At 44.7% G+C, this 26,059-nt stretch overlaps 1 protein-coding gene across 1 annotated transcript; it reads right to left on the reverse strand.

Annotated features, from left to right (window-relative positions):
- Positions 1-1,349: 1,349 nt before the first annotated feature.
- Positions 1,350-25,690, reverse strand: LOC309539770 (uncharacterized protein; the record flags this gene model as incomplete). The annotated part of the gene is made up of 18 exons (XM_082236116.1): positions 1,350-2,467; positions 3,079-3,246; positions 3,503-3,643; positions 4,774-4,904; positions 6,222-6,309; positions 6,789-6,866; positions 9,781-9,995; positions 12,681-12,811; positions 13,023-13,142; positions 15,683-15,811; positions 16,518-16,600; positions 16,873-16,950; positions 17,956-18,084; positions 18,768-18,815; positions 19,378-19,463; positions 22,864-22,915; positions 24,064-24,135; positions 25,634-25,690. The coding sequence occupies 18 exons, from the start codon at positions 25,688-25,690 to the stop codon at positions 2,252-2,254; spliced, it is 2,022 nt and encodes a 673-aa protein (XP_082092242.1). The 3' UTR covers positions 1,350-2,251.
- Between the last annotated feature and the right edge of the window lie 369 nt (positions 25,691-26,059).

The following is a 26,059-nucleotide window of genomic DNA, read 5'->3' on the forward strand; positions in this document are numbered from 1 at the left end:
CTATGGCTTTATTTTTAAACAGTATTATCTAACTTACTGCTTGAAAGCGTAGTGACTATGCAGTGGTGTCCAAACTTTTTTTAAAGAGGGCCAGATTTGATGAAGTGAAGGGCCGTTGACCTTTATTTAGGGTTGAAGTTGTTGAGGTTTTTTAGGATTTTACCCCAGGAAATAAACTGCCACGGGGTCTGGATTAAACTGACCAATGGGCTGGATTAGGCCCCCAAAATAGACTTTGGGCATGCCTGATCTAATGGAAATAGACACAAAAACAATTAAATATAAGCAATTGAGAATATCTGAATTGAATAGGCTAGTCAAGGAGACCTCAGAGAAGATTGGCTTACAGTATTTACTATGGGTTCCATAGTAAATATTTGCTTGCTAATATGGGACAGGTATAAACAAATATTTTTTCCAGTAATGTCATGTATATTACCAATACTTTATGGTGAGAGATTTAAGTTAGACACTTTGTGAACTTACACATTTGGAGGGAAAAACAGCTGTACTTCCCTTAACTCCAAATAAGATCATATTTACTCAAATGTAGCGCGGGTGGCGCTGTGGGTTAAACCACAGAGCCTAGGGCTTGCCGATCAGAAGGTCAGCGGTTCGAATCCCTGTGATGGGGGGAGCTCCCTTTGCTCAGTCCCTGCTCCTGCCAACCTAGCAGTTCGAAAGCAGATCAAAGTGCAAGTGGATAAATAGGTATTGGTCCGGCGGGAAGGTAAACGGCGTTTCCGTGTGCTGCTCTGGTTCGCCAGAAGCGTCTTAGTCATGCTGGCCACATGACCCAGAAGCTGTACGCCGGCTCCCTTGGCCAGTAATGCGAGATGAGCGCCTCAACCCCAGAGTTGTCCGCGACTGGACCTAATGGTCAGGGGTCCCTTTACCTTTTTAATGTTCCATTAAATCTAATGCGCACCTCAATTTTCAAAACCTTGAAACCAAATTTTTCTTGCTGGAGGATGTAAATGTGCCATCGAATCTAATGCACACCCTAATTTTCGCCATGTAATTTGGCCAAAAAAGGTGCACATTACATTCAAGTAAATACAGTAATCTCAGCATGTGGTAGAGAAAATATAGCTAACTGTACACACACCCTTCCAGTAGGGTAATAGTTTCAGATGAGAAGAGGTAGTATTTATTGTGGGCTCCAGCCATTCAGGACAAAGTATTGCTCAATGCATGGTGTGTAGAAGTGCATTGTAGCATTAAACTTACTCGAGAATGACTTACTCAGTTCTGATAGGGAACCAGTCTTCCATACTACCTTGGTGGTCAACACCAACCCATGAGGAGCAGATAGAATACTAAACCCCAAGCCCAAGGGGCAGACCTTTTGAAACCCACCATCCCAGAACAGCAGCGCCCTGTGTTCTGTCCCACATCACAGCCCAAATCTACCAAACCAATGCACAGAAATAGAAAATGCAAAAGACTATATGATTTTGAAACTGGCAAGCTGTCCAAGAGCCACCTTCCCATCGTACACTGCAGGTTGTTAGCCAGGCCACTGAGGCCATTTCCATCCCCAAATCAGATCAGATTGAGAGGGATTCAAGCACGCTTCACGCAAACCACAAATAGAAGGGTATGCCAATGGTCTATTCATATATCCAACCCGTGTTTGCTCAAAACTGAATGTTACTCAGTTTTAATCTGTTCCAATGAAACAGGTTTCCTGTCTTAGTTGAGATTCCATCATCATCATCATTATTATTATTTCTACCCCGCCCATCTGGACGGCTTTCAACAGAACGTTAAAAACAGATAAAAACTTCAAACATTAAAAACTTCCCTAAACAGGGCTGCCTTCAGATGTCTTCTGAAAGTCAGATAGTTGTTTATTTCCTTGACATCTGATGGGAGGCCGTTTCACAGGGCGGGCGCCAGTACCGAGAAGGCCCTCTGCCTGGTATTGAACCAGCTGGATGTGGATAATCTCTGTTCCTGTCATAGAATGCCATTCTGCCTTCTCAAATTTACTTTGGAGAGAGATCATTCTTCAGTTTCAACCATTGCTTTCTTTACATTTCAGTATGTGAGTGACATAAGGTACTGGCCACAAGGAAGCAAATGGGGATGGAACATTAAAGTACTTACTAAATGTTTGCCTAGGCTGGGGAAGTGTCATCCGTGGGACAAAATTTCAGGTAACTTTGTGTAAGCAATACCTTAGTTGTGAAAGCTAATGTGTCAAAAGCACATAAAAATGAAATTACAAAGCACAAAATACAAGCTCTTAGGATGGGGACGCTCTCTCGTGGCTCTGTGTAAGGGTCTGGAAGTCAGTCTGGGTAGCTTTCTCCATGTAGCCCAGTTGCTTCTGAGCTTGTAGTTGCTGGTTCTGAGTGGAAAGGAGAACAGCATCCTGAAGGGACTCCTGGAGCAGCTTTCGATATCTCTGTTCAAGGACATCTATATGCTCTTCAGCATGTTTCCTATAAGCCTGGAATACCTGTAGAAGAAGTTCAACAAGCCTTTTAGTAGATGAAGGAGAAAGGTCAAGGCATGAAAAGGCATGAATCTCCCATTCTCTTACACATTCAACAGGAAGTAGCCTGGCCTGACAACTGAAGCTGTGCTCTCTTCCTCTACTACTGCCCTGCAGAGCAAGTATATATATAGAGAGATGTCCCAGTGATTCAATAAATAAAGGAATTGCAGGGTTTTTATTGTAACAGACTTTTCTTGCTCCAGCTCCAAAAAAAGAAAAATCAATTGGGCTCTTTAGGAGGTTATACCATTGGAATCACGTGTTTTAGTCCTTCAGGCAAGCTGCTAAGCTGTCAGCTATATTGATATTTATTTCAAACTTCTAATGTTGCAGAGGGCTGCTGTTTCTCTCACGCAATCAAGTGAAGCCCTTATCTGATGCTGCCACTAGAGGTCTGTCCCTCCTAAAGATTCCCTGAATCTAAAGGTTCCCACTGTGCCTCCAAACAATGAAACAAAAGAGCTAGTTCTGAGATTAAACCTGCCATCTCAAAGGGGCTACCAAACAATGGCTGGTTTGAAACTCCGAAGGACCCTTCCCCAGGATTAGTTTGAGCTGACAGCTCTCTTGACCTGCAGGATGTGGTGTTTTTGTGTTTCAGTTTCTCGCTGGCATTCTTGGTACAGCTCCTCCAGATCCCTTTCTGCTTCCGCCTGTTCTCTTTGCAATGCCTCCATGCGCAAAATCAGCAAAGACTTTTCTTTCTGCCAGAGCATGGCTCCTTTCTGGTCTGGAGGAAGCTGCAATTTGAGAAGAGAAAGAACCTTTCAGATGAGTTGTTGTGAGACTGCAGACTATGGGACAGATACAACAGAGGTTTGGAATTTGTTTAGTTACGATGTTAATTGCTGGTACTGGTTCCAGCATTGGGTGATTGTTGGGAAAGCCCTTGTCTCATCTGCCCTCCCTCGCTCTATGTTTCTCTCCCACACACAGTCTGCTTCCTCAAGGAGATGATAAGTTTGTCTCCTGCCACCACAGACAGGAACTATTCACCTCTTGACTTGCCAGCTCCTTTTCCATTCTCAAAAGTTCCTGTTGTATCAGGAGATGGCATTGCTCTTGAAGAACCTGCCACCGGGTTTTTGCTTGAGAGAACCTCCCCTTTGTGTCTTGGTGCTGCTCACCAACCAGGCTCTGAAAAAGAGCAGCGCAGGAAGACAGTCCAAAGTACTGCAACAAGTGCTCACAAAGCAAATCTTCTCCACTCTCTGGTTTTAATTGTTCATACAGCTCAATCTCTTTGCAAGAGTGCATTAAGTTACATAAAGTATACACATGAAATATTTGTGGTCTGCTCCCTCCTGTGCCTTTAAGAATTATGCAAAACATTATCAGGCAAAGCTTTTCCTGCTACAGGATTGGAAAAAAAACAGAAAGCCAGGGCCCTTGTTTCTAAGGTCCAGTTTTTACGTGCATAGAGCCATGTGGTTGCTACTTAAAAATGCAAACACCTGGAGGCTGTCTATGACGCTGTGGCCATGTTCATGTCCCTGGTACAAACCATTGAATGGGGTGGGGTGGGGTTGAATGGATCTCCTGGAAATCACCATGCATGCCTTGTGTGGCTGCCTCTGTTCATATTAAGTTTCAATTAGCATGCAACTATTTGTAGTTAAAAGGGACGCAGGTGGTGCTGTGGGTTAAACCACAGAGCCTAGGACTTGCCGATCAGAAGGTCGGCAATTCGAATCCCCACGACAGGGTGAGCTCCTGTTGCTTGGTCCCTGCTCCTGCCAACCTAGCAGTTCGAAAGCACGTCAAGTGCAAGTAGATAAATAGGTACCGCTCCAGCAGGAAGGTACTGTAAATGGTGTTTCCGTGTGCTACTCTGGTTCGCCAGAAGTGGCTTAGTCATGCTGGCCACATGACCAGGAAGCTGTACACCGGCTCCCTTGGCCAATAAAGCGAGATGAGCGCCGCAACCCCAGAGTCGGTCACGACTGGACCTAATGGTCAGGGGTCTCTACCTTTACCTTTACTTGTAGTTAAGAGTAGTTCACACAAGTGTTTAGGGGAGAAGCTGTTGAAGTGTTCATATACTTTCAGCATTCTATGGGCAATTGTTAAAATAGTCTACATTGAGGGAGCATATTCCATGAGGCAGGTGTGAGCTACTGTAGACTCATGATCCCCTGTTACATTCACACGCAATTCAAGTGCATTGCACTTGAAAAATATCGCTGCTGGTGGTGAAATCAAATCTTCCCAGTCTTCTGAGGACTTGGATTCAGGCACATGGTCTGAGACTCCCACATGTCACTTACAGGGCTGGATGATTCGGTTGCCTCGCTCAAGTCTCTGGCTCTGTGCATTGCAGCAGTGAAAGGTTTGTCTTCCGTGGCACTTTGAAGTACACCAACCTGCTCCAGCTGGATCTTTGGGATGCTGCCACCTCCTGTCAGAAACAAGTCTTGTATGAAAGAAAGCTAGTAGCAAGGAGGACAACATTTAGACACAAGGAAGGGGATGTCTTGCTGTGTATGGTGAAATAAAATGTACCAATTCCGGCCCCCCGCCATATAAAGATACCTGATTTATATTTGTACGTCTTGCCGTACAGCGTGTTGTTTACATACACAGGTCTTTATACTGTAAAACCATCTCTCTCTCCATATTTCTTTTCCACACTTCATGTTTTCCCTTGATTGCTTCCTGTAGGAGCTGAAAGGGCAATACCAAAGGGTCTTTTGGGCAATTCACAGGCAGGGCCCCATGAGTGGAGATTGTAGCCAGAGATGGTCCATGGGGGCGGGAGAATGGAGGGTGATGAGAGCCAGGTAGACCTGGGTGAGTCAGGTGTGATGGATATCAGGCTGTGATCTCAACTGCAGTTGTATTAGCATTCAGTTCATTATCTCCTAATACTTGCTTCTTATATACAGTACTCTGCAGCAGAACTGGTAGCACTTGTGAATTATTAGTTCTTCGCATTTTGTGTGATTGCTTTCCTGAATCTGGGAGGTGTTGTGGTGACCTGTTAGTTGTTCTTGGATCCACCATTGTTAACAAAGATCCCATGTGGCCTGGGTGGCTAGGCCTACTTTCAGCTGCAGCTGTTTCACCAGCTACAGCCTCTCTGGGACACTATATTCCTTGCTCCAGTAGCCTACAGGCTGCTGACAGGCTACTGTCAGTTGCAATGTGCTCTATGTGGGGCTGCCATTGATGATGGTTTGAAGGCCACGATTAGTGCAGAGTGCAGCAGCCAGGATGGTGTCTGACATGGCAGAAAGGACTCATAGTACATGTATCCTGAAAATTGTGCCAAATCAAGATGCTTATTTTAATGTATAAATCCCTAAATAACGTTGACCCCAAACTTCTGAAGGAGCGCCTCCCCCAATATGTGCCAGCTTGGGTATTGAAATCCATGGAGAAAGCTTTGGCAGTGCTGCCACCTTTAGAGGCTCAGGGTGGTAATGGCTCATGACAAGATCTTGTCTGTGGCAGCCCCCAAACTGTGAAACTCCTTTCTCATAGCAGTGTGCCTGGCACTTTACACATTTTGGCAGATAACTTAAGTTGCAACTGTTCATCCTGGCCTTTGGATGGTGGTAGTTTATCTATTTCATGCCTTTATTGTTGTTCTGTGGTTTAAAGATCACTCACCATTTCATTTATCCTACAAATCAATGACTTATCTATATATTTATCAAGCTGTTTCACCTCCAGATAGGTACAGAGTAATTCCAGCCTTGAATTGTTTTCAAACCTGATGTTTCTTTGTCCTGCCGTGTATCATCTTGGCTTTGCTGATTCCCAAGTTCACCCCCATCATCCATATCTGATGTAATTTTACCCTGAAGTGGAACACAGTCAAGTGATTCAAAATACGGAGTGGCGCTGATACTGGTATCTTAACAGAATTCTCTCTACCTTGAACCCCCTTCACACAGAGACTGAAAGAGACTGCAGTGGACATTTTTGGGCCTAGCAGGTCCCTTGGTTTGCTCAATTAGGACTGGGGGTTGGCAGACACCCACTCCCTCTCAAACACGCATACATGCACTTTCATGTAACGCTGCTTATTTTTGTTATTCCTAAAATAATAAATAAGATGCAATAAGATTCTTTTCCAAATGAAAGGGCCAGTTCACTTCAAAAGCTAATTGTATAAAGACTAAACCATATGAGGGTACTCTTACAGTTTTTGGGTTCCTGACAGTTCCACTGTGAACTACACTGGGCTTCCTGCTACACTGTATACTATGATAAGACATTTATTCCCCTAAGGTTACAGGGTGGGTCTGATAAGCTGAAATAGCTGAGAAGTGCTTACCCTGACGTCAGGAGAAGTAGCCTTTGCTTCATATGCAGAGGCCTCTTTCTTTTTCTTCCAGCGTTGGCTTTTCAGAACCTTAAAAACAGTCGAACCCAATTCCTCAGCCACAAAATAGTTTACAGCTATTGTGGGCATGCTTCTTGGAGCCCTCAACCCTGCCCTGCTGTAATAGCCAAACAGTTAGCAAGCAAAACCATGCAAGTGGTTACCATCTCCACTAGTTTCTATGGCCATTCAGAAGGACTCAATGAATCTGAATGGCAGCAGTGGCTTCCGAGATCTTCTGGAAGCCGGAAGCTGCCGCAGGCGCTTCTCCTTGCTTTTCTGGCAGCGGGGGCGGAGGGGAGGCACGCCCATGGGGGTGCCCCTTGGATTCTGCCATCCGAGGCAGCTGGCTCATGGATGGGCTGGCCCTGAGTTGGCACAATGTGAGTTTTAAAGTGCAGTTCATTTCTCCCCTGCCAGCATCCTTTGCATAGGGACACATGCGCACGCGCGCACACACACACACACACGGACAGGCTCAAACCAATCCCTACTCTATCTGAAATTTCTTGCAACATGGAGAAACAGAAATGTTTCTCCCTATGGATGAATGATGGTATATAAATTTAATCAATAATAATAAATGTTCTGGGCAGCCCATTGTACTTTACATTTTTGCCACATTCTGCCAGGTGACAGAAATCAACACAAAGCAACAGGTGCACCAAGATTTTCTTACCAGTTTACTCAATTGTGGAACATATTCAACCTACTGATTAGTCTAAGCCAGTGGTTATGCTATTCCTCGACTAGGGGTGGAGAAACCTCCAGCCTCCAAGCCAATCTGTGCACGAAGCCAAATCAAGCAGCCCTGGGTTTCTGCAGGCATCAGCTCTAAAAGGGACTTCTCTCTCATGCAGCTGATGTTTGCAAAATGCAGGCTTTCTTCTCCCCGTCAGCTGATGGGAACGAGAGAAAGAAGGGTTTGCCAGCCCTATCCTTAGAGCTTTGGAAAGTACCTCAACCTACACAAATGCACATCTACCACAACTGTGTACCCTAAGATTGTGAGATAACCCCTTGATTTTTTAAAACCAGAGAAGGGATATCCCTTCAAAAGCACTTAATGGAATGCATAATAAGATTCCTCGTCAACTACTAGGCCGGTAAAATGTAGCATCTGAAACACTATGACAGCTAAATTAAAAACTTGGAGCACAGGGGCAGCTGGGGATAAACAACATGGGGAGTTCTGCCTCCATTCCCCACTGTTGAGCTTCCCAGAAGTACTTGACTGGCCTCTTTGGAAACAGAACTGACCTGATCCAGGATGCCAAATCGTATGTTCTGATCTGATTTAAAGAAATATAATTTACTGTAAAACCACTTTTCATGCAGATTTTTTTAAATGTCTGAATTTTCATTTTTTTTATTACAGTCATACCTTGGTTGTCGAACGGAATCTGTTCCTGGAGTCCATTCGACTTCCGAAAACGTTCAGCAACCCAGGTGCGGCTTCTGATTGGCTGCAGGAGCTTCCTTCACTTAATCGGAAGCCACGTTCAGGTTCCAAAGAACATTCGCAAACCAGAATACTCACTTCCAGGTTTGCGGTGTTTGGGAGCCAAAACGTTCAAGTTGCAAGGTCTTCGGGATCCAAGGTACGACTGTACTGATTTTCGGGGGGGGGACAGTGCAATTAAGGGGGGGAACCCCCCACATAGGTTAGATAATTAAAATGTAAGGGACTGGCCAACGATTAGCATTTTCAAAATTAACTTGTTTTCAAATTGCTAAACATTTTTCAAAATCTTTTATATATCTATTTATAAGAAGAAAATAGTAATATTACAGTTTAATTTTAATTTTAATTTAGTTTAGTGAGATGAATTCAATGTTAAGAATAACTAGGAAACAGACTGAGACTAAAACTGAGTTTCAGTATTGCAATGACTACAGACAAACCTACAAACCTACAGTGCAGCTGCAATTAGAACATGGCATATAAATGGAGTTGTTCCATCTCTAAAAGGATGTTGTAAACTTGGAAAAGTGAAGGAAAGAGCAGCCAAAATGATCACGGAGGACTGGAGCACCTTGCCTACAATGAAAGGCTAATGTGTTCGAGGTTTTATAACATAGGGGGGGGGGATTCTAAGGGATAGAGGCTGACACACACTCGAGTTTTATCAATTATGCATGGTGTAGAGAAAGTGAACATAAGTTTTTCTCACTATAATAAAATTTGGATCCACCCATGAAACTAATTGGTGCCTAATTAATTTATGGAACTTGCTGCCACAAGATGTGCTTATATAGCAAATAAACTTGGTTTTAGAATACAATGTGACGTGTTCACAGCTGTCAAGTCCTGTATCAACTATTAGTCATAATGGCCATGTGAAACTCTCACACATGGGGCAGTATCCCAGCGAATACCAGTTGCGAGGCAGCAACAACAGGAGAGGGCTCCTCTTTCTGACACCCCTGGAGGCATCCGGCTGGTCCCTTTGGGAGGCAGGATGCTCTGTTGGTCTGATCCAGCAGAGCTCTATGGGTGGCTGTGTTCTACTTATTTAGGCTTTAATTCAGATAACTGTCCATTAAATGCAGATCATTCTTGTGAGTGCCTGAGAGATTCTACAGTTAACTGCCCAGTCTTCTGCGAGTCCAGAATGTTGTGCTTCAAACATGGCCTTTCAACTCTTGGCTGCATGAGATTTCTGGCAAATACTTCATTATGCAGAGTTCATACCAACTAGAGTGGTACCTTGGTTTGCAACCGTTTTGGATTACAACCATTTTGGATTACAAGCACGTCAAACCCTGAAGTGTGTGTCCCTGTTTTTTTGGATTACAACCTCTCTCTTTTTGGATTACAACCAATATTTTTTTGGGAGGCCCCATTGGCAAAAGCACGCCTTGGGTTGCAACCTGTTTTGGTTTACAACCGGACCTCCGGAATGGACCAAGGTATCGCTGTATGCTGATGCTGCGCAGTTACCTGTATCTCCTTGATCACCCTCTCCAATTGGCTGAGGATGCTCTCCTGCTCCATCCGACTCCTGAAGGACAGCTGGGCTCTCAGCTCTCCTATCACCTCTCTTCGTTTCTGAGCCTCATGAGTGGGATCCCAATGGACTGGTGCCACTTTCTTTGTCACAGTCCTCACTTGTTCAGTCAGTGAGATGGCAGACCGTATCTCTTCTCCAGAAGCATCTGGGAAAAAACCCACAAAACTCTCAGCCAGACTTTTTAACATCTGGGTTTCTTGGCTGGCCTCTAGAGCAGTAGTCACCACTTGAGGCAAACATCATTCTCTTTTAAAACTCTGATAAAGACACACTGTGGGCTTATCCACACTTATTTTGCCTTGCTCATTCCAAGTACAGGTCCATGCTTAAAAGCTCTATGTCCAAGTGTTCATTTGGTGTGTGTGTGTTTTTCTCCAGGGCTTTCCCTGCAAAAACCTGCTCTTTAGCGCTCGGACATCAATTCAGGTTTTCCATTATTGCTGTTTGCTCCAACTGAGCTTTAAAAAGCGGGTTTTTGCAGAGGAAGCTCCAGAGCAAAAAAGAAATGCAAAAGGGCAATCAGACCCAGTGCTTTAAAATGTGGACTGTTCCTAGACAGAGCAGAGGAAAGCTAAGTGGGGTAAGCCCTGAGTTAGCACAGCTAACTTTAGTAGTACTCTGCAAAGATTTTGTTTCCAAGATTAAACAGGTGCCACTCAGTTTCCAGCAGTGGCTACTGAGACTAACTGCCCTTCCGGCTAATAAAATAAATCAGATCTTTCCCTAAAGCAATATACTTGTGCTGGATCTGAACCAACACGAGAAGGATAACTATCCTACAGCCACAAGTTAAAAACTTGTTTTATTTTGATATGTTTTAATTTTATGTTCTTGTTGTATTTTTATATTTCATGGCGGTAGTTTTTGTTTTATAAAGCTATTGCAGTACAGTTTTAAAACTCTTTTACACAGACCGTTATTGGCGTGAGAATTGCAGTGTTTTATTCTCATGCAAGTGGCAGCAGAGTGCATTAGAAACCACCTGCTGGGCTGCATTTATTCAGCTGGCGGTGAAGATTAGCTGTATACACTTGCTGCAGCCACTTCAAACTTGGTTTGCGCTGTTTCCTTCATGCTTTCAACAGGCAAAGAAATCTTATCATTGGCCTAAAAAATATCTAGCTAGCATTTTTCACGGCTCATTAGTTAAAGGATAAATATTAAAACCCTACACAACAGTCCCAGTTTGGTGATTTTGAATTCTCAAAGTGCGCCTTTTCAAGGAGGAGCAAACAGATTCTAGCTTGTTTATGGTATTTTAAATTCTGCAGTGTAGAAGCAGGCTGGTTTTATATTCAAGCTGCAACCTATGTAAAGAATTCATCTGCCCTATATGTTTTATGAAGAAACAAATCCAAGCTATGTACTTGCTAATATTTTGGCCTTAGAGTGGTTGAGTAAATGTTGGGGCTATGTATTTGTGGCAATGTTTTTTCTTACCAATTCCACTGAAAAACAACCACTGCTGCTTATAAGACAGAGTGGAAAAAATGCATTGCATAACCATGTTTTACATTGGTTGAAACAGTCACTTCCTGTGAGTTTTTAAAATGTTAGGGCTTTTAAGACAGATGTTTCTCCAGCTCCCTTTTGCAGTGAAGAGGCAGAATCAGCTCAACACACCAGAATAAAAGAAACAAGGAACAAAAAATTACCTTACTTATTCAAAGCACAATATTTTTTGAATAATGCAAACCACCTAGAGAATGAATTGTTAATGGGGAGTATGAAAATGCTGTAAATTGATAATAAATTGATATTACTCATGGTAGTGTAGTTTGGTAAAGTAATAATAATAATAATAATAATAATAATAATAATAATAATTTATTATTTATACCCCGCCCATCTGGCTGGGTTTCCCCAGCCACTCTGGGCGGCTTCCAAAAGAATATTAAAATACTGTGATACATCAAACATTAAAAGCTTCCCTAAACAGGGCTGCCTTCAGATGTCTTCTAAAAGTCTGGTAGTTGTTGTTCTCTGGTAGTGGGCGTTCCACAGGGAGGGCGCCACTACCGAGAAGGCCTTCTGCCTGGTTCCCTGTAACTTGGCTTCTCGCAATGAGGGAACCGCCAGAAGGCCCTCGGTGCTGGACCTCAGTGTCTGGGCTGAACGATGGGGGTGGAGACGCTCCTTCAGGTATACTGGACCGAGGCCGTTTAGGGCTTTAATGGTCAGCACCAACACTTTGAATTGTGCTCGGAAACGTACTGGGAGCCAATGTAGGTCTTTCAAGACCGGTGTTATATGGTCTCGGTGGCCGCTCCCAGTCACCAGTCTGGCTTAGTTCCCTGTCACAGAACTGCAATCCTCAGGGTCCCAAGATTAATATTAAACTGTTTTAAGCCTGTGGTATGGAAGTGCCCAGAAGCAGAGTATCCTTTCCCCATCTAATGGATGGAGACATTGTCTACTTCAGGCACAAGAGCCTTTTTCAGGTCTTTGGAGAAAAACCAACAAGCCTCACAATCAGATCATGGAACATGTATGTACAGTGGTACCTCGGGTTACATACGCTTCAGGTTACATACGCTTCAGGTTACGGACTCCACTAACCCAGAAATAGTGCTTCAGGTTAAGAACTTTGCTTCAGGAAGAGAACAGATATCATGCTCCGGCGGCACAGCAGCAGCGGGAGGCCCCATTAGCTAAAGTGGTGCTTCAGGTTAAGAACAGTTTCAGGTTAAGAACAGACCTCTGGAACGAATTAAGTACTTAACCCGAGGTACCACTGTACTTGAGAAGGGAACAGTGCTTGACGAGCTACAGCAAAAACAACCTTCCTTCAAAATCATACAAAAGAAAAAGATACGTGTAATTGTGGTACCTGGCAGGGTGAGGCACAACAGCAGGAAGGTGAGGGCATTTTCTTCCAGCAAATGCTTCAGCATCCAGCAGAGGAACTCTGTGTCAGCAGGAAGAGCCGCAGCAGATGAAGCTCGGAAAAGAGGCAAAAAACTGTACAGGAAAGGAGCAGCAAGGAACAGATCACCCAGCAGGCAGAGAATAAGCACATTTCTTAAAGCAGAATTAATTTGGCTGAGTCCCGAGCGGTGAAGGTGACTGTGCCCCAGTATCAAAGATTTAGGGGCTACACATTCCCAGAAAAGGAGGCCTTGTGCTTCCTGCGCATTCTCTGATAATCTGCTGAGGCCCACCCCATACTCACGGATCAGCTGAGTGTTGCTCATTTCCTCCAGAAAACTCAAAGATCTTGACAGCAGCACGCTGAAGCCCCCGGCCACCCTCTGCTTTTGTCTCCATGGTGATGGTGAAGAGGTTGCCACATCTCAGGGGGAAGGTAGGAAAGAGAAGGTTAGGATGGTCTGGGTAGATAAGTGAGAATTGCCATCTCTAAGTTCCCACTACCAGTCTCTGGCCATTGTCATTTATGTTTTACATAAAGCTGTTGTCCTAAACTCAGTTTCACTGTTAATGCTCCACTGTGTAATTTCCAGTGCAGTCTTCACCTCTGCTTCTGCAATGTTCTGGAATGGCTGTGAGGGAAAGGATAATGGAAGGCCTTCTTCTAACTTGCATCAGGAATCCTGATGGAGCAAACAGCACTGAGCTATATGGACCAATGTATGACTCAGGCTGTGTCCAGACCAGGGTGTTAATGCATACATGGGTTGCCGTTTCCATGTGCACATATGTGCACCTTTGCCCACACATGAGTGCACTCAAGTATGTACTTCCAAAATCTACCTTGATGCTTCCTGGACGGTGCTTGATGGGAGGTTTTTGTGTGGTTTTGTGTTGCCTCCTCCCCTCAATTAGTATTTCCCCACCCACTGTAAGTTCCTGGAAGCTGAGGTCTGGCATGCATGCAAGTATGAGGACTGCAACGAACACTGCAGCTCTGCTGCTGCAAGGGACTTCTATGTCTGCAATGGAACTTCCTTTCCTGTCACTTCCAGCACGCTGTGCACCCTCAGTATAAGCTCTGGAGGATTGCAGAACCTTCCACAGCAGATTTTGAGGGCACACTGGGGGCAGGGTGAGAGTGGGAAGAGGAAACAGAAGTCCTCTTGCACCAGTGGAGCTCTGCTAGCACAGCATTTAATACAACCCCTTTTTTACATTTCCTTGCACACAGAAGCATATATGATTTGCACAAAAGAGAAGTTTAAAAAATGTATGTTGGTCGCTGCTAGCCAGGGAACTTGAGTTTCTTTGTGGGTATCCAAACATGCATTTGCAGTTATGAACACACACCTTTTTAAAGAAAAATAATGAAATACAAGTTTTTAATATATACCAGATTTGCACAAAAGAGCAGTCAATGAATGAATGAATGAATGAATGAATGAATGTGTGCGCCTCTCTAAGCCAGGCAAAGATTTGGAGTTACTTGGACAAAAGTCTGCCACTTCCTATCCTGCCCTCAAGGGCAATTGTTATTTTTAATACAGCTGTGCTATTTTTGGAGATTGATTCTCTTAAGTTTAATTTGGTTTTGTTAGTGTGGTTTTACTGTTACATTTTTGTTCTCTTTTATATGTACAGCCCCCTAGACAAATTATTTTATGAGGTGTCTCATAAACAAGCCAGCAAGCAGATAGAGTTAGTGGCATGATAGGCAGTGGATCAACAAACTGTCTGATGGTGCCAATCCTTGACCCTGGGCCGGCTCTGCTGTCGGGTGAAGCAAAGGTCTCTGCCAGATATTGATGTGCCTCATCCTACACTGCTTCCCTAAGCAACATCCCTCATCCAGACAGACTGGTATACTCCGGAACTCCTTGGCATACCAGGACTGCTACAGCTTCAGCTACTGATTACCTCCCAGATCAGATTTTTTCTTTTTATAGTGCAGTGCATGACTGTTTTCCAAGGCCAGGTGCAGAAGGCAGTGGGCTGGTGGCAGCAGGGGGGCACTAGTGTGTGTGTATCTGTGCTCCTCACCTCCAACCTATTGCTTCCCTTGCCCTTCTCCCTCACAGTCCCAGCAAGCAATAGCACCCCACCTCTTGCCCCATGACTGAATTAGTAAGATCCGAACCCTGGAAATGCAAGGTCCCAAATGTGCAGAGAAGAGACAACTTTGGATGGACGGGTGTCTGTTAAGCTTCAGGTTGAATGTATATAAGTTAAAGGGGCAGCTCACTGCTGGGATGCTGCTGTGTACATTCTAAAAACACGTGAAACGGCTGTGGCATTCCTGTAAAACCTGGGGCGTGAAGCGCCAGCTGCAGAATTGGTTCCTAGCAGGCATTGTGCAAGTTCTTAGCTCTTTCCTTCCTCAAACTGAAAGGACTGGCAGGGAAGTATTCTTGTGTCATCATGAGTAAGAATAGCCTTGGGGTTCAGCAAGAAATGATGTTGCTTTAAAAAGCAAACCTTTGATCGTAAGTCACAGAAGCCAAAGGCCTAGTGCAGGGGACGCCAATGTGGTGCCCTCCCAATGTTCTGGGCTACAGCTGCCATCCTAATTGGCCATGCTGCCTGGGTCTGGTGGAAGTTCTCATTCAAATGATCTGCAGGGCACCAAGTTGGCCACCCCTGGCCCAGGAAGAACCAGGAAAAAGTGTGTGGGCTGACTCAGTCTCAACTGAGCTTAGCTCCTGATGCTAAACTGCACGTCCATGATGCAAGCAGCTTATGAGCTGCACATATGTGAGCAAGGCCAAAGTCAGGCCAGTACACTTCTAAATGGCACTCAAGTGGCACAGATTGCAGGAGGAGAATATTTTGCCTCTCGAGTGGAGATCTCCAAGATGGGTTCAGGAAGGTGCATCAGAGAGAATGTCAGAATCTTGAGCAGCGTTAGCTGTGTGTGCTGCTCTCTTCCCTTCAAAAGAGCACTCCCCTTCCTGCGGCCCTTACATGGCTGCTTTGTGCTGCTTCTGGAAAGATTTCTGCAAATAACTTTGGTGCAATGACATCCCCTGCAAGTAGCAATGAGTGGCAGCTTGTGAATTGGCCACAACTACTTCAGTCGCTTCTTCTACCATCCTAAAGAGAGAAGGAGAGAGTTGATAGTGTGAGGCATCTTAATTAGGCTGCCGTAGAAATAATAAGGAGGGTGGTCAGAGGTTCCTCAGAAACGCAGGACTCATCCAGAATTTACGCCACCCTTTCCAGGCACAGGTCCAAGCTTTACAGCTCCGTGGTCAAGCATGATGTTGTTTTTTTACCCTGGCACTTTTCCTGGGAAATCCCGATTGCTGTTTGCTCCAATTCAGTGGTAAAACACAGATTTTCCTAGGGAAAGTGCCAGGACAAGAAAACCAACAACATATTCACATTCCTTATGCCTTAAACTGTAGTCTGTCTGAATGAAATTTCTTGTGCATACCATCCAGTCAGATCCCTCCCCAGCCATTCATAGAATCACAGAATTGTAGGGTTGGAAGGGACGCCAAGGGTCATCTAATCCAGCCCTCTGCAAGGCAGGAATCTCAGCAAAAGCACTCATGACAGATAGGCATCCAACCTCTGCTTAAAATCCTCTAAGGGAGGAGAGTCCACCACCTCCCAAGGGAGTCCATTCCACTGTTGAACAGCCCTGTCATATTCTGTTCCACTGGGTGAAATTCTCCCTGATCTCTGAGTAATAAAAAGTGAAATCCCAGATTCTTCTCTGTTTTCTGTGCTAATGTTTCCTTTCCTCCTCAACAAAGACCAATCCAACACCATAGCCTTGGAATTGGATGCTTACAGCCCCAGCGGAGGGAGGTCCATCACCTGCAGGACTTGACTTCTGGGGCTGAGGAGGTCTTGAGCCTTTCCATCTGTGTAGATCTGAAATGGGATGGATGTGAGAAAAGTATCAATACAGCTGTGACTGGGATGAACCCTGGAAAATGGCAATGGCAAACCCCAAAGGGCAAAAACTATTATAGTCACATCAGTCAAAACGAAAATACAGCTTCCGTGGCTTGCAGAACAGACAGATACTTGGGACAGTGGCCCATGGGCCATAGCAATGAGGACACAGACCACTTCCAAGAACGTTTTTATGGAAGAGCATTGAGTGCATAAAGCTGGTGCCATCCTATGCAAGGTATGCTCACCTGGACAAAGGTGATGGTTTGGAGGTACTGAGTACTATTTTTGGCAGGGCTAGTTTCTTGCAAGACAGATTCTATTACCTGAAGACAAATGGGAGAGAGAAAGAAATAAAAATACAACTCATCAGAGTTTATGCCTTGCATACACAAGTGGCTGCTTACAACTGATGCTCTTGCATCCTTTTGGAACTGTTGTTCAGTACTTTATTTGCTCACCTATTACGAAGCAGCCCAATGGTGTCATTATCAGCCCACAATGCAATCAGGTGTTTTCTGAGCTGCCCTCCCTTTTAGCTGATTTGTGGTGAGTTTCTCAGTGTGCAATGGAATTGAAGTCTTTCACGTGTAGACTGGCAAAGTGCTATTGGGCCAGTGGGGGGTTTGGACTGGGGATGAGGCACAGATAGGGGACAGTCCTGAGGGCCACATGGAGAACATTGGAGGGCCACATTCAGCCCCTGAGCCTGAGGTTCCCCACCCCAATGTTATGGGGAATGAACTGCATGTAATCTCTCATGGCTGATCATCGAAGAATTGATGCTTTTGAATTATGGTGCTGGAGGAGACTCTTGAGAGTCCCATGCTTGGCAGGGGGTTGGACTCGATGGCCCTTGTGGTCTCTTCCAACTCTATGATTCTATGATTCTAAGATCAAACCAATCCATTCTGAAGGAAATCAGCCCTGAGTGCTCACTGGAAGGACAGATCCTGAAGCTGAGGCTCCAGTACTTTGGCCACCTCATGAGAAGAGAAGACTCACTGGAAAAGACCCTGATGTTGGGAAAGATGGAGGGCACAAGGAGAAGGGGACGACAGAGGACGAGATGGTTGGACAGTGTTCTCAAAGCTACTAACATGAGTTTGATCAAACTGCGATAGGCAGTGAAAGAAAGGAGGGCCTGGCATGCTCTGGTCCATGGGGTCACGAAGAGTCGGACACGACTAAACGACTAAACAACAACAACAAAGCTCTCATAGGTAGCATCCTTCTTTCTAAGAGTCGGGTGCCATCTACAGTATCATCCTCCCCTGGTCATAATTTCATTCCATAATGACTACATATTACGGTATAGAAGTCTCCCTCACCTTCTGGACAAAGGCTTGAATCTGTGTCTGGGTTCGGTCGTGATGGGCTTCACAAACCAGCAGGGACACACTGTAGCCCAAAGGCACCATGTCCAGCAGAGGTTGCAGCTGCTCCAGGAAGAGCTTGTCCTGGAGTGAAGGACAAAAATGATAATCTGCATGCCCAGCATTAGTGCATATCAACCCAGATAAGGCCTTGGGTTAGGTTCCAGGACTCCAGACACTTGACAAAATGAAGCCCTCTTTACTGGTTTATTCCCTGAATACAACCTACTGTATAGCATGAACCGTTTTTCTTTTTTACAAATTAAATGTTGAAATATTTAGTGAAAACATTCTTTCCCAAATTCATTTTGGAACTTGCTTGCAACAAATTATGCTGCTAATGCTAACACATTTGTTGTTTTCACATGGAAGAAAAGCTCAGTAGCTTAGCTTGGGAAAAAGGCCGGGGAATGCATAATGGAAATTTATAAAATTATGCATGGTGGAGATAAAAGTCCCTCTGCCATGATACTAGAACTCAGGACCATCTAGTGATACTAATTGGCAGAAAGGACAAACAAAATAAGGTATTTCTTCACACAGTGCAAAATTAATTTATAGACTTCACTGCCACAACAACCGCCCTAGATTGTGGTGGTGGGGCTTGAACCTCTCAAAATATCCTAAGAACTAGCTCTCATTTGTGAAATCAAAGCTGTCATGTCAGAAATCAAAATTGGTGCACCAAGTGTTCCACCCTAGCTCAGCACATCATCAAGTTATATATTGCAAGGGCTGCACAGAACAATATCCTGGGTATGTTGTACCTGTCCAGTGTCCAGACTGAAGACTCCATCAATGGTGAAGCATCCTTCCTGGAAAGAGACAGCAGTGCTCAATTAGCGCTTGAAGATTTGAGGTCTCTCTCAAATCCTTCCAGTAATTTCCCCATCTTTCTTTGTCGTCAGTGTCTGGTTCAAGGGATAATACAGACAATGCAGAAGCGGTCAGGACCTTGGGCAAATCACTGTGAGAAAGCTGGCTAGTGTATCTTGCGCCTAGGAAGAAGCTGTGCACAGATCTCCCACAGCCAACTGAAGGCTGGCTAGCCTAGAACTAGTTGGACCTATCCGCTCAAAGGAGCTGTCTGTAGCCTAAAAGGGCCACTGCCTTATTCTGGAGCCATTGACTCTTATTACATTGAGGTGATGGAGACTGCCCTGAGAGTGAGTCTTCTGAATCTGATAATGCCTTATGGCCTGGAAGAACTCAGGGGCTGGCAAGATTCCAAGAGGTGTCTTCCTCTGTGCTTGAATGGGGTTAGGGCTTGGGAACACAAAAACATCATTCCTGACCATTGGCCGTGCTGGCTGGGGGCGATGGGAGCTGGAGTACAACAATATCTGGAGGGTACCCCTGCTCTGGGAGCTTTCTCACCTGCACTCCTTTGTCTGCCTTACTAATGAATATGAGGCGGTTAGAATCTTTGTTCACCACCAGGAAGCTGTCTTGTTTCAATGAGCCTGGAAGGAACATCAAGCAAGAGTACTAATTAGAAATGCAGCCACCTTATTCTTTAGCATCATATGGGCACAGGGAGAGACTTCATTAATTATCATTTCTGAATAATAATGTCATTAGTTAAAGGCTCTCCACCCTTATGGGAAGAAAAATCTGGGATGGGGCAATTCACAAAGAGATCAAGTGAAAATGACTCATAAGTATCCCAGCCAGAATCAATACAAAACAATAACATGCGCAGAACCTGAAAGCAATACAGGGTTTTTTTTAAAGTGGCCTTTGCTGAATGAAACCTTTGTTGGTAAAGTCTACATGATTTCCATAAGAGAACACGTGCAGCGCATGCCGCCTTTGGCTTTAATCTCAGGAGAGATTAAGAGAAAGGAAAGGCTCACTCACACTTTGCCCTGTGCTTTCTAAGTACAGGTTTATACTTTAAAGCTGCATGTCTGAATGCTTCTTTCCCTGGGGAACCCCTCTCTTTAACGGTGAATCAGAAGAAACAGCAAACTGGATTTTCCACAGATTGCCATTTGTTCTGATTCAGTGGTAAAGAGCGGATTTTCATAGGGAACGTTCTGGAGCAGCAAAAAGAAAAAGGAAAAAAAAAGGAGCTCAGACACAGAGCTTTGAATCGCAGACCTGCTCCTAGAAACATACCACAAAAGAAAGTCTGGAGGAGTCTGGAGTTTAACTTGACCAAAACAAAAACAAAAAACTAGAATGGAATCTTATCTCACAGTAGGTGAACCGTTCACACGTCTTCTGGCCACCCCCTGCAACCAAGCTCATTCCAGGTGTGTTAGAATCATAGAGTTGGAAGAGACCACAAGGGCCATCGAGTCCAACCCCCTGCCAAGCAGGAAACACCATCAGAGCACTCCTGACATATGGTTGTCAAGCCTCTGCTTAAAGACCTCTAAAGTAGGAGACTCCACCACACTCCTTGGCAGCAAATCCCACTGTCAAACAGCTCTTACTGTCAGGAAGTTCTTCCTAATGTTTAGGTGGAATCTTCTTTCTTGTAGTTTGGATCCATTGCTCCATGTCCGCTTCTCTGGAGCAGCAGAAAACAACCTTTCTCCCTCCTCTGTGTGACATCCTTTTATATATTTGAACATGGCTATCATATCACCCCTTAACCTCCTCTTCTCCAGGCTAAACATGCCCAGCTCCCTTAGCCGTTCCTCATAAGGCATCGTTTCCAGGCCTTTCACCATTTTGGTTGCCCTCCTCTGGACACGTTCCAGTTTGTCAGTGACTGTCCTTCCTCTGGATTTACTACTTTGAGCTTAAGTAGGTTAAAGTCTTCAGAGAGGCTTTAGCGCAGACCAGAGGGAACATTTTGTCTTTGGTTGCATCCAGAGTATCACATTATGAATGAAAATTGAGTCCTGTTAACCACAGTGCTGAGTAGAACATCACCCATATGCAATTATTATTTTTTTTGTCAAAGAAAGGGCAAGGAGATTCATGTTATATATTTTTGTACCCCATAACTTATTATCTCCATGTTAAAATGATTCAATCAGACTACTTACTTATAGGATTAATTATAGAATAATATAATTGTAAAGTTTGAAGGGACCCAAAGAGTCATTCAGTCCAACCTTCCTCTGCTGTCTGCCATGGTTTGGCTGGACACAGAAGAGCGGTGGGAGGCACCTTCTGGGGAACCCCCAGGGGATGAAGGCTCAGAGTCCAGGGAGTGGTGGTGGGACAATGAGGAGTGGTCAGAGGGATCAGACTGGGAGGAAGAGGTGTCAGAAGCTGAAGAGGTAACAGGGCCTAGTAAGCAGGAAGAGGCTATGGCAGAGAACAGTCCAGACTCAGAGGCAGAGGCAGAAGGGGAGGCTAGAGATGAGGGGGGCCGAGAGGAAGCGATGAGTCAGGCTGGTGAGGAAGCCAGGCTTTTCCCCTCCTGCTGCTTCCCCCCCACCTCAGACAGGCAAGACCATGGAGCCTCAGATAGGGAAGGAACTGGGGGAGGAAGAGACTTAGGGAGCTGTGTGAAGGCGGGAACTTCAGTCCCCACAACTGCCTCATGGGGCAAGGTCTACTGGGGAGAGTTGCTGTGCCGTCTAGGCCTGATCTCCTGAGCTGTCTGGTTTCTTGAATAAAGAGTTAGCTTCACTGAAGCCGTGTAAATTATTCTTGACCTGCTCCTGACACCTTCCAGCTTGTCAATGCCCTTCTTAAACTGTGGTGCCCAGAACTGAACACAGTACTCCAAATGGAATCTGACCAAGACAACAGAGCAGAGCAGTACTCTTACTTCCCTTGACCTGTACACTATAACTTCTGTTAATGCAGTCTAGAATTGCATTAACTTTTTTTTTTTTGCTGCTGCATCACACTGTTGACTCATGTTAAGCTTGTGGCCTACTATTGTCGTGCAGTTTGATAAAGTGGAAGTTGAAAGTAGAAAAAACTATTTTAAAGGAAATTCTGAATATGCCCAGTGCTTTTTTTCTGGAGAGACGCAGGGGTAAGCATACCACTGAACATTTTGTGAATCTAAATTTGGCCTCATTGAGGGACAGTATTTCAATATGAGTAGGCAAATGAGAGTACTCCTAAACTTTTTTAAGGGAAAAAAAGCACTGCGTATGCCTAGCATATAGCATGTGATAGGGTTAGCTGTGGAACTGCTGAATCAAGAGTTATGCAGCTGATTTAGGGACACCCATATCCCCCTTAGCATCTTACAAGAACCCTGAAGCCTCAGCACACGTAGTCCATCTCTCAGCCCCAAAGGCTCCCTGGAATCTCTGAGAGGCACAACCTTTTCTGTAAAGGTCTCTGAATGATGCTGGGTCCTTTAGGTGACATCATGAAGCCGTGTGGTTTAGGGCCAATGACAGAGTGTTTCAGCTAGATTTTCTAATCAGAATAAAGATTGACAGGATTGAGAAGTGAAGTGCAACAGTACCTAGTAAATACTCACTAAAGACATTCTTGGATCAAGAAGGCAACAGACATTTATTCCCACACCACATATGGAAATAGAGGAGAAGACAGCCCACAGTGGTACGCAGGCAGCATTGACCTGAAAGCAGGAAGGGATTGTCAAAGTGGAATACAATCTTTACTATTACAAAAAGGTGCCATCAATAAAAATGGGACAAGGAAAATTAGCTTTTGCCAACTCCTGCTAGTCCCTCATTGCTCACATCTGTACATGTCACTCAAGACCATTTTTATTCTTGCTAAGAAGACGTCGTTCCTCATTGTAGGCTGCAAAGAAGGTTCCTGTTTCCCCTAAATGTTATTGTTGCTTATATGTAATTAGTCAATATGAAAAAGGAATAGTGTAGAATAGGATACAGCAAAGTTTTTTGGCGCTATGCAGCCATCCCCAAAGAAAGCAGGTTCCCATTCTCCAGCTGTTGAGTACTCTACCTGGTATCTGTCGAATTCCCACAGCTGCTTGAACACGCACTTCCTGTTCAGCCTGTAAGGAAACACAGCAGAGACAGCTCACTTTGGGGGGCCAGTGAGAGTCAGTCCTTGGGAATCTGGAGAGACAAGTACAAGCAGGTCCCAAATTCTGGTGGACATAAATATCAACCTAGAACTCAAGCAGAAGATGGAAACCTTGAGCAGGGTGCAGTGGAGACAGAACAGTTCTCAGCTCCCTAGAAAGAGTGTTCTCTACAATGCCCTGGCATGTTGACTAGCTCATGCAGGGCTCCCCTCTGCAGTACCCACCTGCCCAGCATCCATGGCTGACTGTATTGCGCTCTTATTTCCCTAATGCTTCCCCCATGGGAGCTGTGAAAAGCAGATAGCATTACCAGAGTGATAGGGTTACCGTTAATGTTTAATCCTTCTGTCTGTGGCCCAGGCATTTCCTGGCAGCTGTCCTTGAAGCACTAGAAAGGGCAGATTGGGGCCTAGCAGTGGCAGCAAGAATGGGACAGGCAAGCTAAGGGAGAGAATTAACTGGCCCTGTGGTAACATTGGCTGGGGCTTCTGGGTGTGAAGAGTTAGGCAGCAAACAGCCATTGCTCTTCTGCTTTAACCTGCATGTGGAATAGCTTCTCTGCTTCCAGACTCCTGGAATGTTATTTCAACATTCTGTAGCCAGGAACGCAACCCCCGTTTCCCCAACCCCAAAAGTTGGAGGGGCAATTTATTTTGGGATGATGCTCCCTACTCCCTTGATATAGCCCAGAACATGATTGTTCCCCATTCTGGAATTTGGGGGAGGGGAGAGAGAAAAGAAGCAGACATGAAAGCAATGCTGTTTGGAAAGTGAAAGGTGGCCCTAGAGCAGAGAGACGAACCCCATAGAGATGGGAACTGCTTGCACATTCCATATAGGCTGTGGTTGGCCATAAACCCTACCATAGCTGTCAACTTTTCCCTTTTTTTAAGGGAAATCCTATTCGGAATAAGGTAATTTCCCTTCAAAAAAGGAAAACGTTGACAGCTATGAACCCTACTGAGTAGCAGAACTTAGTCCACATCATGACTCAGTTATTGTGCAATGTTGCCCCAGAAAAACAGTAGCGTACATTACACCATTTCCACTGAGATTTATTGAGAGCCTGGGAAGAAGAGCAGGAAAAGGGGACAGGGTGGTCAAATCAAACTTACCTGATGGTTGAAATGGGAATCAAAGGCCCGCTCTGAATCACTCTGGGTGGGTGAAGACCCCAGGAGGCCTTCCTAGGGTTAGGAGGAGACCAGCAGTGCCTCCTATTTGTCGAGAGTCTGCTGTGGAGGAGGCATGGGGGACACTGCTGAGGAGGGGGCAGAGCTTGTGAGCCACAAAGAGGGAGCCACCACTGCCGACAGTGATGCATTCCTTGGAGGCCAGATCTGCTGCCCCTGGAGATCCTGCCACCTGAGGCAGTTGCCTCCTGGGCCCTGACCAAGACCTATATCCCACCCCTCCATTATCATTCAGGTGACATGGAACGTAATGGGGGCATACACCACTCTGGCCTCATGTGGCACTCAGAGCGTGCATGGTGAATCTTTGGCAATGGCAACTATGGTAAAAGGGCAGTTTGCAGAAGAAAGCAGCATGGTGTAGAAGCAATTTTCACTGCTTCCTAACTGTTGGCTCCGAGCCCTACCTAATTACAGTGCTACCTAGGGTTAAGAACTTAATTCATTCTGGAGGTCCGTTCTTAACCCAAAACTGTTCTTAAACTGAAGCACCACTTTAGCTAATGGGGCCTCCTGCTGCCACCGCGCCGCCGGAGCACGATTTCTGTTCTCATCCTGAAGCAAAGTTCTTAACCTGAGGTACTATTTCTGGGTTAGTGGAGTCTGTAACCTGAAGCGTCTGTAACCTGAAGTGTATGTAACCTGAGGTATACCACTGTAAGCCTTCTGAAGCTCAGCCCCTGAGCCTCAGACAATGAAGCCTGTCACAGCAGAAAGGGAGCAGCATCTGAACTAGCTAGAGTGGCTTTTTAAAAAGATCTAAAGCCACACCTTCTAGCTGACTTCCAACATAGAATCATTGTCCCATTTCCTCTTTATTTTATAATTTTCATTTTATTAGATATAGCTTCTCAAGTCTACAAAAAGTATTAGCTTTCAAGATAACATGGGATAGCTAATACAATTTTATAATGACATCTTATTTTCAACAGTCCAAGGAAGGAGGGAGTGGGAAGGAAAGTATATTAATCCAAGGCCCATCCAAGGTTTCTTTCTAGGGTCATACAACCTGCTAAACTGTTTATAATAGATTTATTAGTTTTCTAGTAGGCTGACAGTACCTGTGAATGTATTGCCTAGAATGCTATTTTTATTTCAAGCATTGCAAATTTTTGACAAGATGGACTGTTTCAAGAGGTGGCAGAAAGGCATTTCGATATTTGTCTGGCAGGGCAAAAAACCCAGAATAAAGTTTAAAATTTTAACGGATGCAAAGGAAAGAGGGGGATTTGCCCTGCCGGACTTAAAACTGTATTATGAATCAGCAGCTTTTTGCTGGATGAAAGAGTGGCTGCTCCTCGAGAATACAGATATGTTGGACATGGAAGGTTTCAATAATGTATTTGGATGGCATGCATATTTATGGTATGATAAGGTTAAAGCGCATAAAGCTTTTAAAAATCACATTGTTAGGAAAGCATTATATAATGTCTGGATTAGATATAAAGATTTGTTGGAAAATAAAACCCCAAGGTGGCTGTCGCCAATGTACCTGTACACCTCCCTCTCCCCCATGTGAGAAAAAGACTCTGAAGACCAAGCTGGACATATCGGTGGCTGGGTCTCTTATGGTTCTTAAACATGGCAAATGCAGCCATGGGAGATTCAGATCACAGTGGCACTGGAGAAGGAGCGGAGCATATGGTAATTGCCTCTCGCTGTTTTCCACATCCATGGATGACCCCCTTAGAGCAGGCTCTGTGGGATGTATGCAGTGTATGGGATCATTATATCTCTCTCTCTCTTAAAAATGGCATCTGTAAGCAGCTGGAGATCAAATGTACACTCTACCTTTTTGTTGTTGCTTTATAACAATTGCAAATATTTATGAGTTTTTAGTACAGGGGGTTATTTTAAAAAGATGTTGGAAGACTGTGGTTAATTTTTAATAAAAATAACATGTGTGTTTCAGCTGGTA

Source organism: Podarcis vaucheri (genome assembly GCF_965113315.1).
Source record: "Podarcis vaucheri genome assembly, chromosome: 8".
Classification (NCBI taxonomy): Eukaryota; Metazoa; Chordata; class Lepidosauria; order Squamata; family Lacertidae; genus Podarcis; species Podarcis vaucheri.